Source organism: Pantherophis guttatus, chromosome 3 (genome assembly GCF_059756535.1).
Source record: "Pantherophis guttatus breed Tessera chromosome 3, ASM5975653v1, whole genome shotgun sequence".
Taxonomy (NCBI): domain Eukaryota; kingdom Metazoa; phylum Chordata; class Lepidosauria; order Squamata; family Colubridae; genus Pantherophis; species Pantherophis guttatus.
In genome coordinates this window covers 44942956-44957696 of record NC_142065.1, presented here as the reverse complement: position 1 = coordinate 44957696, position 14741 = coordinate 44942956, and the positions used below count along the sequence as shown (strand labels likewise).

The 14741-nt window shown below is 38.2% G+C and overlaps 1 protein-coding gene across 2 annotated transcripts in view; it reads left to right on the top strand.

Annotated features, from left to right (window-relative positions):
• The first annotated feature begins 332 nt into the window (after positions 1–332).
• Positions 333–14741, top strand: part of RASSF5 (Ras association domain family member 5) — an 84182-nt gene continuing 69773 nt past the window's right edge. For both annotated transcript variants that reach the window (XM_034414383.3, XM_087889433.1), the window contains exon 1: positions 333–1164. In XM_034414383.3, coding sequence (XP_034270274.2) covers positions 423–1164 — 742 coding nt within the window. In that variant the 5' untranslated portion in view covers positions 333–422. The remainder of the gene's footprint in view (positions 1165–14741) is intronic.

The window sequence follows — 14741 nt, the reverse complement described above, 5'->3', positions numbered from 1 at the left end:
TAACCAGGGCAAAGAGTCTCCCCCTCCCCCCACCTCGCTAAGTGTCGGGGAAGAAAACCTTCCTTGCTGTGTAGAACGAAGAACAGGGGCAACAGCCGGTCCTGTTCCTTGCCTCTGAGCACGTACAGAATGACTCTTTTTTTCCCCCTCACGACCCAATTTTTCCAGTCAGCTCAACTCAGCTGGATTCAGGGTTGAAGCGCGGGACTCCCGTTTGGCGAGGCCAACCAATTTGGAAGCCGGGCCAGGCAAGTCAGCATTGGAAGATTTGCGCGGCGCGGGGCTCCTCGCCCGCCCCCTCCCTCGCTCCACCCTCCCTCTCCTTCGCAAGCCTCCGCAGGTCCCTCTTAAGAGCGCCTGCGCTGCTGGCCACCCGCCGGCAGGTCGCAGCTGTTGGGGCCGCCCGCCCGTTCGCCAGGGCCATGGCTTCCCCGGCTATCGGGCAGTACCCTTACCCGCTGCTGCTGGATAAGGAACAGCAGCTCTTCCTGCAGAGCCTGAGCGCCAACGAACGGAAGAAGATCCTCAAGCGCTCCGCTTCCAATGACATGAAGCAGCCGCCGCTGCCGCCGCCGCCGCCGCCGCCAAGGCGGAGGCAGCCGCAGGAGCAAGAAGAGCCGCAGCCTCCCCGCGCTGTGGGGGCCGTGTCCCAGTGGGGCGCGGACGGAGGTAGCGGGCTGGAGAAGGGCGCTCTGAAGGCGGGACGCGCCGAGGCTCTGCGAGAGCGTCCTACGGAGAGCCGCGGGGCTTTGCCCTTCGCCTCCTGCCGCGGGAGGCCCCTCGGGACCGCGGTGGAAGCCGAGCGTGAGGCGCCCGTCGGGCAAGCGGCTGAGGACGGAGCCGAGGTTCGCGCGGCTCCCATCCCGCCCGGAGAAGAGGCTGCGCTCGGGGCTCACTTAATACCCCGGGAGCTGCCCGCTTCTCCCGGCCCCGCGGCTAAGCCTTCCCGCTCCGGCCAGCACCACCACCACCACCAGCGGCTCCGGCTGAGGTCCGGAGCTCCTCGCCTCCTGCCCGACGTGCGCACCATTTTCGAGCAGCCGCGGGACCCCCGAGTGCGGGAGGAGAAGGGAGAAGGGCACCGCTTCGAAGGCTTCACTCTTTGGAAGGGCTGGTGCGACCTGTGCGGGGAGGCGGTGCAGCAGCGGGCGCTCCGCTGTGCCAGTAAGTTGCTCTCGTCCCACCCCGCCCCGCTGTAGGGAGCCGCTTCCTACCTTGTTTGCCCGAAAACGTGGCAGAGGCGAATTAAATCCCGGATCTGATCCTCCTTACCTGGATTTGGCAGGTGACATAAATATTCTTCCTGCCGGCACCTAAGCGATATCTAACTGTTGAGGACCCGATTCATCCACTCTCCTCCTTGGCCCTTGTTTATTGCATCCCCCGGCGTCGGGTTTGCTCTTGTTTTGCAGGGTAGGAGTAAGTGGCTACTACTCAGCGGTGTTCTCTTTCACTCCACGGAAGGGCAGCCCTGTCATTCTTCCTGCTTCTCTAACATCATCTTGTTCTTCTCCATCGTCAGCTTCATCTCGCCAACTCCAGTTACTGCCTCCAGCACTTTGGCTGGGAAGGCTCCTTTTGTCCCAGAGTGATGTGTGTGTTGTGTGTGTCTCTTCCATATATAAGTTATTGCCCAGGGCAGGGCCTGTGTAACCTCGTTGCATTCAGTTTCCATCCTCATGAAAGCTCTCAAAAAACCCTCCATCGCTTTGTGGTACTTGAACTGATTTTCTTAAGAGCAGAAAGCTTAAAAATTGGGCAAGATACCTTGAACTAGCTTTTGACTGTTGACCTGAATCCACATTTGTGTAAATGTCATCCTATTTTGATCTCTCTTACAATTGGGTTTTCTTCCCTTTTGAGGATGTCCTTTAGAAATGACTGCATGGTGGTCAGTTCAATCATTAAAAGCCTGTCATCCTACTGTTATCAGAATTGTGTTGATCTATGTTCTTTAGTCTGTTCAACTTGATCTCTGTTTACTGTTCTGTCCCATGTTAGGAATGAAAGATAAAACCAATAGGTTTGAACTCTGGACAGTCTGTAAGTTTTAGATACTCTGTTCAGTTTTTCAGATAAATGACAGTAGCAATACAATGCAATGTTCTTATTTGGAATGGATGGATAATTTCTTTTTTGTTTTCTTTGTGTTCCTGTGGGGAATTTTTTGCAATCTCTTCAGGGATGAAACTTGCCATTTCCCCCCTGCTCTTGTGATTTGTATGATTCTAAAGTCTATTCTGTTTCCACTGCGACTAGACTGGACTAGACTAGACTAGACTAGACTAGACTAGACTAGACTAGACTAGACTAGACTAGACTAGACTAGACTAGACTAGACTAGACTAGACTAGACTAGACTACTAATACTAATACTAATACTAATACTAATACTAATACTACACACTACAACAGTATGAATAATGGGTATTTGCAATATATGCATGACTTGATTTGATCAACTTTCCCCCCCCAAACAAATGAGAGAATATGTAGAGAGTAAAATTATGGTGGGTGGGTGTTTGTGTATGTATATGTATGTATGTATTATATGTATATATGTAACTATGTGTATATATGTATCTGCGTATGTGTATATGTGTCTGTCTGTCTGTCTGTCTCTCTCTCTCTCTCTCTCTCTCTCTATCCCACAGATTTTCAAGCAGATTACTGAGACTCAGGACCTGTTTAAAAAACTAATATATTGTATTTAATATAGAAAGCAGTTAGTAGTTGAATAATGTACTGTACACAATTTTGCATCTTTTAGATTGATCTAGGCTTTATAACAATCTATTTTTTCCCTGAATTACTGCAGTAATGAATTCATTTTCTCTAACTATGAAGTCCAATTGGTTATCCGAAGGGTCTGCTGGTTCTTGAAACATAGCAAGGCAATCCTACACAGAGCCATTCAGAGGATATCTTGAATTCAGTAGGACTTATGCCTAGGCCAGTGAAATGACCCCACAGTCTAAGAATATTTAAATTGGCCCTACCAGATCAGAACAAATACAGTTCTCCAAACGGGATATGAATACATCATGGATTTCTGTTTTGGGTATTTCATGCTTCTGTTCTATATTCTTGCTATAAATGCCGAAGGCTGGTTGACTTTTTAATATTTCGGTGGGGTGATTTTATGAGCAGCTTTCTAGAGTAACTGCATAAACTGTTCACTGAAGGAAAAAATGCTCATTTATAATTGGGAACTAAGTTGGAGTTGACAGTATGAAAATATGTTTTTTTAAAAAATCCTAACATTGTTTCAAGCACATCTCTTTAAGTGGTGCTATAAGGCTTTAATCATTAAACGGGGATAATGAAATGAGTGTAGCTTTTAATGAAGATTAAAATTTCACCTTCAGATCTGAATGGTACCATGCCACCTTGTTTTTCGCTGACAGATTCTATGAAAAGAGTATAAATATGTATTTTCTTTTTACTCCAGCTTTCTTAGCAACAAAGTATTTTGTCCTGCACTAAACACAATTGCAAATGTCCCTTGAGTAACTAAGGGGTCTGTGTGAAAAGCAAAAAGTTGTATTTAGCATTAACAAGAAAAATAACATAATTTTGAGTCTAAGTAAGTTACAGCTTCTTAAAATTATATTCACCTTTATTAATATAAAAAACCCAGTTCATTGATTTCTGTTTTCCAGCTACCAGGCAATCTGTTATCTCATTAAAAATGGAAAGAGCTGACTTTAGTAGATGGAATTTTATGCTTTCCTAAAGTAAAGAATCAACTATTAGTTGCTTGCATGTTTGCTCATCCTAGAGTTTTGTGTGTGTGTGTGTGTGAGTTATGGCTGCAACTTATATATCTCTATATCAGTCAGACTCACTTTTGCATATGTGGTATCCAGACTAGCTCTCTAAGACTGTAACTTAGTTGAAACTTTTACTTTCTCCGTTCCCTTTTCTCCTGGGTTTGTAAAGTTATTTTGTTGGGTAAATAGGTTTTTTTTGGAAACTAGAGAGGTGGCATTTGTACACTCTTACTTGGCCAAATAATAATAGAGTTTGGGTTAAACAACTTGGATTTAGTAATCAAGAAAAGATAATCCCTCATTTTAATTGCTCTTGGTAGCACTTCTTGTAAACTAGGATGCATGGCTGGTTTTTTCATTCTTATGCAGAGTCTTGTCACTTTGGATATTGTACTCTTATACAGCCCACATTTTTGGCAAGTCATAGAACTGCCACGGATTTTCCTTGATATCTTGAAGGTATTGCAACTTGCTTCTCGGTAGCAGAAAAGCTTTCTTCTGCTAGATCCAAGATTTCCCTTCCTGGATTCTCTTTTGTTCCCTTCATGATTTTAATAGTTTGCTTTTGAGTTCATACTTTTTTTTTATTGCAAAAGTTTTACAATTACATTTTCACCCCATTCCCACCCCCAACCCACCCCAAGCTCCCCAGCCTAACCCTCCCAAACCCCCCTAACCCTCCCCTCCCCCCCGGACTTCCACAGAATATACTCCCATCAAAATCACCTTTATATAAAACTTGAACCCCTCCATCCCCCATATAATTTTTCATCTTCACAAAATTCAAATATTTCTATCTTAATATAATACTGTCAGTGAAAAGCTATTTGATACTTCCTAGTTTGATATTTGTTCTGCACATAATCTATCCACTTTTTCCATTCCCATTCATAAGTCTCTTGTGAGCGGTCTTTTAGATATGCTGAAATCTTCGCCATCTCTGCAAAGCTGGCCATCTTCAAAGTCCATTCCTCGATAGTGGGCAAAGCTTCATTTTTCCAGTATTTACCTATCAATAATCTCGCTGCTGTTATCATATACAATATCAACTTTATTTCATCCAATGTAAAACCCTTAACTATACCCAATAAAAACAATTGTGGAGAAAATTGAATTTTTTTCTTCAAAACATTCTGCATGACCCACCAAATTTTTATCCAAAAAGCCTTAACTTTCTTACAAGTCCACCAAACATGATAACATGTAGCATCTAAACAATCACATCTCCAACATTTTGGCTGAACATTAGGGTACATACATGACAATTTCTTAGGATCTAAATGCCATCTATAAAACATTTTATAAAAATTTTCCCTCAAATTCTGCGACTGTGTAAATTTAACATTCTGGACCCAAATTTTTTCCCATGTTTCCAACATCACTGGTTTTGCAAAATTTTGTGCCCACTTAATCATACAATCTTTAACCAATTCAGTTTCTGAATCCCTTTCTAACAAAACATTGTAAAGCCTTTTAATATGCATTGGACCTTTCTCTTTTATATGTCTAACCAATTCTTCCTCATGCAACATAATACCAATTTTTTGGTCCTCTTTCCATCTCAATTGAAGTTGATTATACTGTAACCAAGTTAAATTAATCCCTTCGTCCAACAGTGTCTCTAATGTCTTCAGTTGCCATCTGCCCGCATCTGTAAAAAGAACCTCTTTATATAAAAACCCCCCGAGTGACATTATATTTGTATTCCACATGATATGACCAAGATCCAGCCATAGCGGTATTTTGTAATCCCATTTGAGTCGGTGCTTCTTCCAAACTCTCATCAAAGAGTCTCTAAGTATATGGTTTTTAAATACTTTATCCACTTTGTTTTCATAAAATAAGTAAGCATGCCATCCAAATTCAAGATCAAAACTTTCTATATTCAATATTCCAGTCTTTTTCCTTCCAAACCAATCGCTTGCTTGAGTCAGAGCTACTGCTTCATAATATCACTGTAGGTTTGGAAGTTTAAGACCTCCCCTTTCTGGAACATCTTGCATAATTTTCAATTTCACTCTCGGTTTTTTCTCGTTCCAGACAAACTTATTCACTCCACTTTGCCATTCTTTCAGTTGTTTATCACTTTTAAGCACCGGAATCATTTGAAACAAAAAAAGAAATCTTGGCAAAATGTTCCTCTTAACTGCTGCTATTCTTCCAAGTAAAGACAGCTGCAGTTTTTTCCAAGTCTCCATATCTTTCTGTACATCTCGCCACAATGCCTCATAATTATTTTGAAACAGTTTCATATTTGATTCTGCAACCTGAACTCCTAGATATTTAACCTTTGGTACAATCTCAAAACCTGCCCTCCTTTCAAGTTCGTGTTTTCGATCTTGTGTCATATTTTTAACTATCATCTTAGTTTTTTTCTGGTTCAGTCTAAAGCCTGATACCGTGCCATAGTCTTTTATAATGTCTTTCATCTGGATTATTGATTCCATCGGCTGTGTTAGGGTAACAACCAGATCATCTGCAAATGCCCTTATTCTGTAGTCCTCTTGCCTTATCACTATACCTTTCAAGATATTCGAATCCCGTATTGTATTCAACAAGACTTCTAATGTTAAAATAAATAACAATGGGGATAATGGACAACCTTGTCTTGTTCCTTTTTCAATATTAAAGTCTGTTGTCAAACTTCCATTAATAATAATCTGTGCCTTTTGCTCTTGGTAAATTGCTGAAACCGCCTGTATAAATTGATCCCCAAAGTCCATCTTTCTTAAAGTCTTTAGTAGAAAGTTCCAATCCACTCTATCAAAGGCTTTCTCCGCATCCAAGAAAACCAGCACTGCAGGGATCTGTTTATTCTTCTCAAGATATTCCAATAAATCTATAACTTGCCTTACATTGTCCTTCATATATCTGCCCTCTATAAATCCCGCTTGATCATCGTGAATCACCTCTTGAATTACTGGCATCAACCTGTTGGCTAGTACTTTTGCATAAATTTTATAGTCATTATTCAGAAGAGATATTGGTCTATAGTTCTCCTTTTGAGTTCATACTTGATGAAGGGCTAGTTTTGTATTTGTTTTTTTGGTAGGACTGTATCTGCAGAAGAATGGATGGGGTTTAAATCTGTTCTTGTAGAGCCTTTAAAAAGAAAACAGTAAATGGAAGAGAAAAGAATTCCATTGGATCCTGCAGGCTCATATTAATGTTGTAGGATTATGTCCAGTCCTTTGATTTGGTTGCAAAGATATGGTCTTTTTTTTTCAGCAAATGAAAGTTTTGATCCTTATGGAAGTTCTTTGTATTACTGTTTCCTTAATTCCTCTGTATGTAAAATTCTCTTTTGGTTATAAAGCTTCATATAACTTGTAATAAAGGCCTATATTGTTTTAGCAACACTAAAATGACTTGACAAATGAATGTTTAAGTTAGAGTCAGGATGACAGTTCTCCCATCCTTGTTTTTTCTTTACTGTGGGTAAAGATGCTGAGAGACCTTGCTTGGTCTGCATTTTGAAGGAATCAAAACTGATCTAGCCTGTGAATATTTTTTGAGGAAAATTCTGTCACTCTTTTTTTTTTTAAAATAGACTAAACTGGACATGGGATGATAAACATTCTGAATGAAATGTGCTGATCTGGCAATTCAAAACCTTGGCAACTTTGAGAAGTGTGCTCTTCAATTCCACTTACATTCCGTGCTGGCTGGAAAATTCTGGGAGGACCATTTTGAAGATTGTAAGGTTGAGAAATATAGGACTAAGTTCTCTTACAATACTGTGGCTTTGATCACAGCCTGATTGGGAGGTAACAGATGTAGAAGATCTGAGTTTCATTCTGCAGTGAAGTTTATCTCAGTTGAACCTCTTCTTTACATTTGAATGACTGAGAGCCAGCTCATATCCAACACATGAACATATCCTACAGCAGGTAACTACACAAAGTGATTTATGACTGGTTCTTGCGCTTATGATCGTGTACTCGGCATGATCATGTGATCAAAATTTGGGCACTTGGCAACGAGCATGAATTTACAATGGTTGCAGTATCCTGAGGTCATGTGATTGCCATTTGCAATCTTCCCAGGGGGTCTCAAACTAGCAAAGTAAATGAGGGAAGCCAGATTCACTTAAACAACTGCAGAAAAAAGTTTGTAAGATTGGGCATGACTCACTTAATGGACCCTTTTCTTAGCAAATGAAGTTCCTGTCCCAATTGTCATACATTGAGGGCTACTGTCGTACAGTTTCAGCACTTCTTAAGGTTTAATATTGTTTGGCCTGTATGTATCCAGTCAAATGAACCTACTCAATTTGGTTTGTAAACCACTGGTGATTTATATTTTATCTTCTTCTTCATAAGTACTTAGGGATTAATGACTTAGTATATTTTGTGAACTACTTAATTATGCCTGAATTTATACACTATATTGATAAACAGTCATGGTTTTAGTGCAATGTGTAAAGGTTCTTTATTATAGTGTAATGAAAAGTAACTTTTTTTTTTATTCTTGACACTGAAATCAAAATCATTTGATGCATTTCTTTCATAGATGCTCTATTTTCATACAAAGAGCTTAGGGCAGATTCCATGTAGCTTTTTATATTTAAGTTGGATATATTTAGGAAAAATTCCTACCCTTTAGATGTCAGGAAATAATTTTTGCCTGGTTTCTTTTTAATGGTTCCTTTTTTAAATACATAACTTTTATTAAGAATGTTGATTGCTAAAATCTAATACAAACTAAACTTAAAGAAAAAATGGAGACAAACAGTGCAAGGAAAAAGAAAAAAGAACATAATAAAGAGAAAAGAAATATATAAAGTGATTTCAAATCTTCATCATAACAAATATAAAAAAACCCAGAAACACTTCACACACTCTAAAGTTACAAACATCTCTTCATCACATATGCCATGTCTTATCTATAAACAAATTTATAAGACATCAACAAAAGGTCCATAAAGGGTAGCCATAAGTAACAATGTATCTTACTTTAACCTTGATCAACTAAACCAATATTTATGTTCATTCCTTTTGCTTCTAGCAGTCTTACTCTTTATTCAAATATTGTTTTAGGATTTAATTTCTCTTTATTTTTCTTTGTCCCATGTCACAGAGTTCTTCAAGGCATTAATACATCTCTTTTGTAAATCTAGTAGGAAAAAATTATCCAAGTCTCGTGTCATTTGTATTTTTTTAATTTTGAAACCTGAGCCACTTTCTTTTGTAGATCCAGTGAAACATCCTTTTATAAATCAATCTCTTGACCTGTCAGTTGTAAATCCATATTCAATGCTATCTCTATTTTGTCAGATAAAATTTGTTCTATATTTGTTCAATGTTATCTTTTGGGCATAGTTTATCCATAGAAGCAGACATCATCACTGGTATTTTGATCTCATGGTTACTATTTTCTGATTCAATTTTTCAGAAGTCTCCTCCAGTATTTTTAATTGTCATAACCATCTTGCAGAACTACATATCTTTCTTGTACCTAAAATCTTTAGTCTTCTCTAGTGCCCTGTTTTTGAAATTATGAAATTGTTTATGTTGTGTCTTGTAAACATCAAAACAATATCTATTTCTTATGATAAATGGTATTTTATCATTGATTCCAAAATCTTATTGTAAAAGTTTCAATATTCCAACTTTATCTGGACTCTTAGTCCATTTATAATTTTTTAAAAATAAAACTTATTTAGCTTTTTTTTTGTTTATTTTGATTTCCTTACATTCCTAACATTATGATTAAAATTTTGTTCAGGATTAAAGACACACTCACCCTGTATTTTCAAACTTGTCATTCCGAAGGTCTCTAATAGCTTAGAAGTAGTTAATGAGAAAGTTCCAAAAGTGATTAGAAAGTGAAATTTGTGAATTTAGTATTAAAATATTCTGCTGTGGTTGCAAGCATAATGGCTAAGCCTGTCATTTCCAGGTGCTCAAAAAACCTGCTGTTCTGTGGTCTCCTTGTGGAGAGCATTCATCCAGAGCACATGAGGGCAATTTCCATCCTCTCCTTATTTGGGGAATTTTCAAGGTTTAGGGGTTTGAGAAGGTCTTAACATGGAATGTAGGAAATCCATACAAACCTCATCCTTTCATACTCTGAAATATGGTTTTCATTGCATTCCAATACTAAATAGCCAAGCCTTCTCTCAACTGGGAATATTCAGATTTAGTGCACTACAACTCCCATCATCTTTAGCCACCATTGCATTGGCTGGAGATGGAGTTTTGTTAAGTTAGGTTGGGGGAAAAATGGATTAAGATTGTCCCCTTCAGATTTGAAGGAGCAGATTGGGGGACCTGTTTGCTTTGTTCATTCTTCAGCTATTTATTTATTTATATACCACCTTTATTGTTATAAATAACCAAGGCAGCAATCACCTAATATTCCAAGGCAGCAGACACCTAATATTCCTTCCTCCTCCTGATTTCCCCAGTATGACAACTCTATGTGGTGGGTAGGGCTGAGAGAAAAGGACTGGCCCAAAGTCACCCAGCTGACTTTCATGCCTAAGGTGACACTAGAACTCGCAGTTTCCCAGTTTTCTAGCTTGGTGCCTTATTCACTGGGATTCTATGTTCTGTACTACAAAATAAATTTATATGCCATGTAAGTGAACAGGCTATGTTGTTCTTCATGTGTAAAAATGACAATAGAAATAGCCTATAATTTATTTTGTTCAGAAAACATTACAGCACAGATTTTGTATGAACTTTCAATAAATCACAAAGAAAGCTACATTGCTAATTAGATATTTTTCAGAATGATTTTTTTCTTTATAATGTCATCTTTTCCTCATTTTGGAATAACACCCTGAGAATTTCTCATCTGTCATAAAAAGGTACAAACTCAACAAAGAGTTTAGGTTAGGCTTTAAAGCGGACAAAATTAATGCCATTTCCAAAAGAACATTGTTTGAAATCCAAAAATGCTAAGAATTATTTCTTGTTGGCCTTCCTTTCAATATTGTGTTGCTTTCTTTCCCAATTCTCCTTTCCTGGTTTATGCTGATGTGGAATTGCTTTCCTTCCCAACAGACCCAGGTGGCTGACCAGCCAAGTGTAACTGGTGCATTTTGAGAGACTGTAAAATGATGATTGCACTACTTAAGTGTCAGTGGCATGTTGCTTGCAAATGAATTGCAAAGCAGCTGGGAACCCAGCTTGATGTGTCATTGGAATGTCTCAGGTCAGGGTGAAAACTGTGTCTTAAAAAAAAGCTAAGTAGAAGCAATTCCTGATGTCAGAGATAGTCTGGTTAAATATTTCTTAATTTTTAGAAGAAAATCAGATATTTATAGTAAAGGATCATAGAATATGTAGCATCAAAGCCAAGTCAAGACAGGATCCTTAATTGCCTTATTAGGGAATCATGCAATTGCCTAACCACATCAGCCAAGAATTGATGCAAGAATCTGAGAAAATGGATAAGCAGTTGAGTGACTTGTTCATCTAGGCCAGACTTTTTGGATCAATGGGTTCATCCGGTATTTTCAAGTGTTGTGAGGGCTCTTGCAAGAGCAATGTAGTGGCCTAGTAGTGAAGGTGCTTGTCTCCCACTCAGAATGTTGAGAGTTTAATCCTAGATAGTGACAGATGTTTTACTACAAGACTACCTAACAATTCTTCTTCCAGCAGGTCATTCCCGCCTAATCCCTGCTTGCTTTTGTTCTTTTTCCTAACAGACATTGGGATGGAATTCCCTTTTAATCTTCTTTTTTAAGCTTGTGGGGCCCAAAGGCATTCTTGGAAATAGAAATGCACTTTATTTTGCCTGTCTCATATCAGGGAGAGAGAAGTTAGTGATTAATTAGGACAATGTGGAACCACAATATTATTTTGGAAATCAGATTTCTGCCTCACTAACTCTAAATAGGTTAGGCCCACTGTGGTGAGTTAAATATCATCAGGTGATTTTTCTGGAATACAGACAAAGAAAGAAGGAAGCAATTTTTCCCAGATTGCTTCACAGGGAGGGGTATTTTTAGTCTGGCCCAATGGCAAATTTATACTAGGGTCTGGTGAAAGGGCTTGCCATCAGGCAAACCTATAGTAGAAACTAAAACTATTCTCAGAATTAGTTCTTTTTATATCAGGTTACTAATTTTTGCTTTTACCGTCTCTTTATTACTCTTCAAAGGAAACACTGCAGTTGCTACATTTCTATATGATTCATAGATCTTTATACTTTTTAATCGCTTTGTTTTTGCAAAGTGTTTAAGGCAACACATTCCTTTAGCAGGTGTGGGCCTTGTTTGGATGGTTCATGGCAGGAAATGATGGGTGTTACAATGAGCAAATACCTTTATAAACAGAGTTTGGAATGACATTCCTTCTTTCTGCATTCACTTTATTTATTTATATATCACATTTATTATTTATACAAAAAATTCAATGCAGCACATTCAGCGCCTTCTTTCTCCTCTCTTCTCCACAACAACAATCCCATGAGGTAATTTGGGCTCAGAGAGATGACTGGCCTAAAGTCACCCAGTTGGCTTTTATGGCTGAGGCAGCATTTGAACTCACAAACTCTGCGCTTTCTAGCCTGGAGCCTTAACCACTAGACCAAACCGGCTCTCCTGAAATGCTAGGGCTAGTTTCTTCTGCTGTGCTGAAGTTTCGATGTTGGAGTTGAACCTTTGTCAGAAATAATGGAAGTTGGTCTGAAAATGGAAGAGTAGGTTCATACTAGGATCCAGCCAATTCTTGCCATGGACATCTTGGCTTTAATAAATGTATAGATGTGATTTTGGGAATCCAACAATTGGTTTATCAGCACTTTAAAATTCAATTTCAGAGGGACATTTCAAAGTAAGCTTTCATTTGTGCTTGATTCAGGGAAGTGTTCAAATTGCAAATGTACAGATGGAAGTGGAGTCATGCATAGCAACCCTTAGGAGTTAGAACCTTGCTCATAGGATTTCAGCTCCCAAAGAAAACCCACACAAGTAGTCTTTACTCAGATGTTCATGACTGTTCTTTTTGTGTTTGGCCCATCTTCACATTATTAATGCTTACAAGAAGCTACAGTCAATATTTTTCCATAGTGTACCAGGTTTTAGGACTTCGATTGCGGTAAATTATAATATTAAAATTATTTTTAAGAGCAACTGATAGAATTTTAAGTCTTTCTTTTGCTATAGTGTTGATTAATAGTGAAGAGGTCCATGCAACATGGGCTGTATGATTCCTGCCAGTGAATTAGCAAACTCTCTTCTGAGTTTTCTTAGCTCGTGTAATCAGGCTTCCCAAGTACAGTAGTTTCAGTTGCCATTTGAAAGCTATTTTATAGTGTTAAGATACTGAATATAGCTGCCTTATTGTGCATGTTCAGTAATTACAGATGTGTGTGTGTGTGTATGAGAGGGAGAGAAAGAGAGAGAGATGAGTATTCAGTAGATATTTTGCTCTGGACAAAGAAGCTATAATTTCCCTCCAGGATACAGTGATTGCTGTTTATTATACACTGCCCAGAGTCCCTCTATGAGAGAGGTGGGCAGTTCCAAAATGATAAGATAATTGTATTTAATTTTTTCTTATTTAAGAGTAAATTGTGTAAAACTATCAGAGCTTCAGCTATGATATTTACAAGGCAGATGGAAAATTTTCTAGAGATATATGCTGAATTTAGACTGATTCCTGAATGAATGAATGAATAAATAGCATTGCAAATTGCATTTTGCTATGATAAAGTGAGAAATTTGAGTTGCAAATCCTGCTTACTTTCTTTTAAATTATCTTCAGTGCTGGTAATATGGTGAGATAAACCTATGAGTTTCTGGGAAGAAAAATAAGATTCAGATGTGCAAAATGGTGTTATATACATTCTGCCCTAGCTGAAAAATATAGCTAATGAGCTAGATATACAAATCTCATAAACAAATTGATGCAGCCTTCTCATCTGCTATTTGAACTACAACCACTAAATCTCTAACCAAAGCCTTAGTAATTGAAAAAGAATTGTAAGTTACAGAAATTACCTTTGTCTTTGTAAAATGGAGACATGATATTTTGTGATGCAGTACATTCTGAATAGCAGTAGCAAAAATGGCAAAAGTAATTAAGATTTGCTTACACTAAAAAATAAATAACAATACAGGTGGTCCTTATTTAGCAAGTGCCTCTGGCAGCAACCATTCACAATTACAAAGGTGATAAAAAATAAACTTTGTGACCAATCCTTGCATTTATAACTCCAGCGGAAATCTGAAGTCAGATCATAAGCAAAGTTGCAGTTTCACTTAGCAATGGCTTCATTTGACAACTGAATTGCCAGTCCCAATTGTGGTTGTTAAACCAGGACTATCTGTGATTGAGTCTTTCTGGCCACCTTCTCCATAGCAAACTGTATTTTTCCTAATCCAGCTACATGTCCCTGCCCCAATCAATGTTCTGTTCATCAGATCACAATTTCTAGTACTTGAATCATTAACTCTAGTTCATAGAGAGATAATTCATGATGAAGCATGTGGAAATATTGTAAGGTAATTGTATATGTGTAGAAGATGAATACAGACTTATTATGGGTAGTTACCAATGGGCTTCCAAGAACCAGTTTTATTTATGTCATTAGACATGTCCATATTTGATTGTATGTGTCTTGATTGTTCAAATACTCATCAACATTTTGGAAGTTTTCTTATTTGTTGTTATTGAAAATATGTATTTGTACTTTAAAACAAATAACACAGGCTCTTTCCAAGCTAGGTCTTCATTTTGTCAGTTCAAACAGAAATTGTGGTGGAAAATATGATGTCAGTAGGGTCTAATTCTATTATTCCCTTAATATCTATTCATAATAGTGTTATTTTACTCACAGGCCTGTTTTAATGTTTTAATATCCTTAAAGATGCAGCACATTAAGATTACTGGTGTAATTTTAGTCTAAAATAATCTTAATTCAAAACTAGAAAAAGATTGCGAAAGCTAAGGATATTTGAAAGAAGCTTTGCTAAAGAAAGAGATGGCTTCTGGCTCTCTGTTGACTGTAGCC